We start from the raw sequence: 6,000 nt of genomic DNA on the forward strand, positions 1-6,000 counted from the left end.
CAGAGTTTGCTTTGCTTCTGAGACAGGAGAAGGCAACCCTGGCCTGTTCCCTAGTCGAGTGCTCTCTGAGAGGTCTGTTTCTCTTTGAAATGTCCTTCCCAGGCTGCCTCATCATTTTCGGGCTCTATTCCTCTTTTCTCTCCTCCAAACATTATGAAGGGAAGATTTTAATCCACTCCCTTCTGTCCTTCGCCAGCACGAACACACTAGCGGAGGGAATGAATGTCTTCGAGAAAAAGCCTAGCCATATCAAATGCGCTTGGTGATGTGCATATTTCTTTAGGCATGCAACAAAAAAAGGAAATTTCTACTTTTCCGTGTGTTGATTATACCTTCGGCATAATCGACAACACTGATCTCACTTGTTTCCAAAAGCCGGTAACGTAAAACTGAAAAAGAAAAACGATCAAACGAAAGCAAAATAGTATCCACGACTTTGAAGATAAGAAACTACTGCAATTGTTTCCATTTCAGGGCAATTTCTAGGAGTACTAGGTACTCAAGTAATAGACTGGGAGTTACAGCTGGCAGCCCTGGAGCAGTAGCTGTGCTGAATGTATGGCACGTTAAGCGGTGGAGAAAAACTGAGGCGGTGTGCAAGCTTGTTTGACAGTTTCCAAAGAAAGGACCCATCTTAAGACTCATTAAACCGTGTATATTCAATAACTCATGGTGTGCTAAGGTTAAATTACGAATGTTATTTCTTCAATGTAAATTTAATTTCCTAATCACTTTCATGTAGTTTTTAAAAACCACGTACCTTCTAGGATCCTTTCTCTCTACTCCACGTGCATAATTACTAACCTATTGGCTCGTTTTCTTCAAAGATATATTGAAACTACCATACATTTATTATTGAAAACATTAAAACTATTAAATAGTATTTAAGGGGAATACGGGGAACCCCTTACAAAGTGCATTTTTATGGTATTTGTTAAGAGCTTTCTCTGTGCTAGGCACTGTTCTAAGTGCTGGGGAAGATACAAGGTTGGACACAGTCCATGTCCCACAGTGGGGCTCCCAGTCTGAACCCCCATTTCAGAGTTGAAGTAACCGAGGCCCAGGGAAGTGAAGTGACTTGTCCAAGGTCACACAGCGGACAGGTGGCAGAGCCGGAACTAGAACGCAGGTCCTTCTGTCTCCCAGGCCGGTGCTCTACCCACGCTTTGGAGAAGCAGCGTGGCTCCGTGGAAAGAGCACGGGCTTTGGAGTCAGAGGTCAGGGGTTCAAATCCCGGCTCCACCAATTCATCATCATCATCAATTGTATTTATTGAGCGCTCACTGTGTGCAGAGCACTGTACTAAGCGCTTGGGAAGTACAAATTGGCAACATATAGAGACAGTCCCTGCCCAACAGTGGGCTCACAGTCTAAAAGGGGGAGCTGAGGCGGTGTGCTGTGCTTTGTCAGCTGTGTGACTTTGGGCAAGTCACTTCACTTCTCTGGGCCTCAGTTACCTCATCTGTCAAATGGGGATGAAGACTGTGAGCCCCCCGTGGGACAACCTGATCACCTTGTAACCTCCCCTGCGCTTAGAACCATGCTTTGCACATAGTAAGTGCTTAATAAACGCCATCATCATTATTACTGGGGAAGCAGCGTGGCTCAGTGGTAAGAGGACGGGCTTTGGAGTCAGAGGTCAGGGGTTCAAATCCTGGCTCCGCCAGTTGTCAGCTGTGTGACTTTGGGCAAGTCACTTCACTTCTCTGTGCCTCAGTTACCTCATCTGTAAAATGGGGATTAAGGACTGTGAGCCCCCTGTGGGACAACCTGATCACCTTGTAACCTCCCCAGCGCTTAGAACAGTGCTTTGTACATAGTAAGCGCTTAATAAATGCCACTATTATTATTATTATTATTATTATTATTATTATTATTATTATTAATTATTATTCTCAAGCGGCACGTTTTGGTGTTTCTGCAAGCTCAAGGCCAGCCGGCCTGTCCGTCACCGCAACCGTGGCTCAACCACGGGCCTTCCGCCAAAAACGAGGCTCAGTCCTGGACGGCCTGAACTGGGAGCTCCCTGGGGGCAGGGAATGCGTCTGTCAGTTGTTGAGGTGGACTCTCCCCCAAGCGCTTAGTACAGTGCTCTGCCCGCAGTGAGCGCTCAATAAATTTGAGTGACTGGAGAGGCCAGGGGCAGGCGCAGCCAGGGGGGATGGAGGTTTGGCTTCTTTTTCTGCTCCGCTGGGCAGGAGCAACGAGCCCGAGTCCCCACCTCCTTTAGCTGTCATTCTGTCAAAACAAGGGCCGACGACGGGGGCTGTGGGGGACAATGACCCGGAGGACAACCTGGAGGAGGAGGAGGGGTGGATACTGGGGAACTGGGACAAAAAGGGACACATCTGTCCCCAAATCCGCCTCACCAAACGGCCGCGCGGAGCCCCCTCAGCACCCCGTCCACCAACCTGTTCCCAGCTCAGCCAGCTGGGACATTTGTTAAGCGCTAACTATGTGCCAAGCACTGGGCACAAACAGTCCTGGGTTCTAATCCCAGGCTCCGCCATTTGTCTGCTGTGTGATTTTGGGGAAGTCACTTCCCTTCTCTGGGCCTCAGTTACTTCACCTGTAAAATGGGGACTGAGACTGCCAGCTCCATGTGGGACAGGGACTGTTGTTCAACCCAATTTGGGGGGAAGCAGCGTGGCTTAGTGGAAGGAGCACGGGCTTGGGAGTCAGAGGTCGTGGGTTCTAACCCCAGTTCTGCCACTTGTCAGCTGTGTGACTTCAAGTCACTTAACTTCTATGCCTCAGTTCCCTACCCTCAAAATGGGGATGAAGACTGTGACCCCCCCCCCAGGGAACAACCTGATTACCTTGCAACTACCCCGGTGCTTAGAAAAGTGCTTGGCACATAGTAAGTGCTAGCAAATGTCATTATATTATTATTATTATTATCAGTACTATTGTTCTCTGTGCCTCAGTTCCCTCATCTGTAAAATGAGGATGAAGACTGTGAGTTCCATGTGGGACAACCTGATTACCCTGGAACTACTCCAGTGCTTGGATCAGTGCTTGGAATATAGTAAGCGCTTAAAACACCACCATCATTATTATTATCGTTACCTAGCTCCCTCCCTCCAGTGCCCTCCCTTCGGAGGAAGAGGCCTTCCCAAACTAAGCCCCCTTTTTCCTCCCCCCACTTTGCCCTACCCCCTTCCCCACAGCGCTTGTATATATTTGTACAGATTTATTACTCTACCTATTGTACTTGTACGTATTTGCTACTCTTCATTTTATTAATGATGGGTGTATAGCTATAATTCTGTTTATTCTGGCGGGTTTGACACCTGTCTACTCGTTCTGTTTTGTTGTCTGTCTCCCCCTTCTAGACTGTGAGCCCGTTCTGGGATGGGGCCCGTCCGTTGCCGACTTGTCTTGGCCCAGCGCTGGGCACACGGTGAGCGCTCACTAAAGACGACTGAATGGATGGATGGATGGATGGACGGATGGACGGATGGATGGCTGGACGGACGGATGGACGGGTCGGGCCTTCCCCCTCCGGTCTGCGGCCGGGGCGGTGGGGGGAGCGGGCCTGGGATCAGCTGGCAGTGCCCAGGCGTGCAGGCGGACACGCAGGCCCGAGACAACCCCCGCCCCCTCCCAGGGAGAGAGAGAGCGCGCACACACACACCACACACACCACACACACAGCCCGCCTTCTCGGCCCTCCTCCTCCTCCTCCTCCTCCTCCCAGGGAAAGCCCGGCGGAGCCCGCAGGGACGCTGCTGGTCGGGGGGCGGACACCGGGGGGGGGGGGGGGAGAAGAGACGGAGGTAGAGGGAGAAGGGGGGGGGGAGAAGGGGAGGAGAAGGGAGAGGGAGAAGGGGAGGGAGGGGGGAGAGGGAGTAGGGGGGAGGGGGGAGAGGGAGTAGGGGGGAGGGGGAGAGGGAGGAGGGGGGAGGGGGGGAGAGGGAGGAGGGGGGAGAGGGAGGAGGGGAGGGAGGAGGGGAGAGGGAGGAGGGGGGAGAGAGGGAGAAGGGGAGGAGAGAGGGGGGGAGGGAGAGAGGGAGAAGAGGAGGGGGAGAAGGAGGGAGGGAGGGACAGAGAGAGGGAGGGAGAGAGATAGGGGAGGAGAGGGGGAGGGAGAGAGAGGAAGGAGGGAGAGGTGAGAAGAGGGAGAAGGAGGGGGGGAGGCGAAGGGGAGGGAGAGGAGAGAGGGGGAGAGGGAGGAGAGGGGGGAGGAGAGAGGGGGAGAGAAGGGGAGGAGGGGGGAAGGGGGGAGGAGGGGGGAGGGGGGAAGGGGGGAGGAGGGGGGAGGGGGGAGGAGGGGGGAGGGGGGAGGAGGGGGCAAAGCAGGAGGGGGGAGAGGAGGGGGAAGAGAGGGGGAGGAGGGGGGAGAGAAGGAGGAGGAGGGGGGAGAGAAGGGGAGGAGGGGGGGAGAGAAGGGGAGGAGGGAGGAGAGGAGGGGGGAGAGGAGGGGGAGGAGGGGGAGAGGCGGGGGGAGAGGAGGGGGAGAGAAGGGGGAGGGAGGGGGAGAGAAGGGGGAGGGAGGGGGAGAGAAGGGGGAGGGAGGGGGGAGAGAAGGGGGAGGAGAGCCGCATTGCCTCTGCTCCTCGGGGAGCAAGCAAGGGTCGGGCGGGTGGTGCCCCCCCGCCCCCCGCCCCCCCCCCCCCCATGGGGCGGGCAGGCGGCTCGGGGCCCGGCGGGAGGGCGGGCGGCCGTACCTTGCAGGCGGAGTAGACGCCCAGCTTCTGCAGCTTCTTGGCCCGGGGAGCGGAGCGGAGCTGCGCCTTCTTCGCCGCGATCCGGGCCGAGCCCGCCCCGGCCCCCGCCGCCGACCCCGGGGCCCCCGCCGCCGCCCCCGGGACCCCCGGAGCCCCCCTCCTCCGGGACGAGGGCCGCGGCGGCGGCGGCGGCGGCGGCGACGGCCGGGGAGCCCTGGGCCGGGGGAGGGGGAGGGGGCGGGGGCGGGACCCCGACCCCTCCGGGACCCCCAACCGCCTCCGCCATGCCGCCCCGGACACCGCGAGGAGGAGGAGGAGGAGGAGGAGGAGGAGGAGGCGGCGGCCGCTGCCCTCCGCCGCCGGGGTCCCCCCCTCCGCCGCCGGGAGACAGAGCTCCGCCCCGCCCCTCCTCTCCCGGGCCCGGCCGCGCCCTCCGGAGGGAAGGAGGGAGGGAGGGAGGGAGGAGACTACGGCGGCGCCCGCCCGCCCGTCCGCCCGCCCGCCGCCCCCGACGGCTTCTGCCCCGGGGCTGCGGCTACGTGCGTGCGTGTGCGCGTGTGTGTGTGTGTGTCTCTCTCTGCGGGTGTCGCTCATGTGTGTTCACGTGTGTTCACGCGTGTCCGTGTGCGTCCGGTTGCCCTTCGGGCTACCGCCCGCCAGGGGGCGAGCGGGAGGCGGGGCGGCCGCGGGAGGCGCCTGCGCGTGCCCGCGGCGCGCCCCCGGGCCCCCACCCACCGCGGGCACGAGCGTCCGGGGCCCGCGCCTCCCCTTGGTCCTGCCCCTTTTTTGAACCCATGAGACGGACTTTAAAAAAAAAAAAAAATCCACGGTGCGCGTTATTTGTAACGCGTGGGACCTATTATTTGTTTTTAATTTATGGTGCGCATTTTTTTCACCCACCGTACACATTATTTGTTTTTAATTTATGGTGCGCATTTTTTTCACCCACCGTACACATTATTTTTTTAATTTATGCTGCGCATTTTTTTCACCCACCGTACACATTATTTTTTTAATTTATGGTGCGCATTTTTTTCACCCACCGTACGCATTATTTTTTTAATTTATGGTGCGCATTTTTTTCACCCACCGTACGCATTATATTTTTAATTTATGGTGCGCATTTTTTTACCCACCGTACGCGTTATTTTTTTAATTTATGGTACGCATTTTTTACCCACGGTGCGTAGTTTTTTTTTAATCTATTATTTTTTAAAATATCTATGGTGCGCATTTTGTAGCCCATGGTACGTATTATTATTCCTTTAACCCGCAGTATTTAATTTTTAACAATTAAAGTTATTACTTTTTAAATCTGCGGTGCGCATTT

At 56.1% G+C, this 6,000-nt stretch overlaps 1 protein-coding gene across 1 annotated transcript in view; it reads right to left on the bottom strand.

Moving 5' to 3' along the window:
• Positions 1–4,956, bottom strand: part of KAT2B (lysine acetyltransferase 2B) — a 68,092-nt gene extending 63,136 nt beyond the window's left edge. Inside the window, exons 1-2 of the mRNA XM_038761465.1 lie at positions 4,840–4,956; positions 4,671–4,781 (exon numbers count right to left, since the gene is read on the bottom strand). Of these exons, the coding sequence (XP_038617393.1) occupies positions 4,671–4,781; positions 4,840–4,956 (228 nt within the window). The remainder of the gene's footprint in view (positions 1–4,670; positions 4,782–4,839) is intronic.
• Between the last annotated feature and the right edge of the window lie 1,044 nt (positions 4,957–6,000).

This window comes from Tachyglossus aculeatus, chromosome 2 (genome assembly GCF_015852505.1).
Source record: "Tachyglossus aculeatus isolate mTacAcu1 chromosome 2, mTacAcu1.pri, whole genome shotgun sequence".
NCBI classification, from domain to species: Eukaryota; Metazoa; Chordata; class Mammalia; order Monotremata; family Tachyglossidae; genus Tachyglossus; species Tachyglossus aculeatus.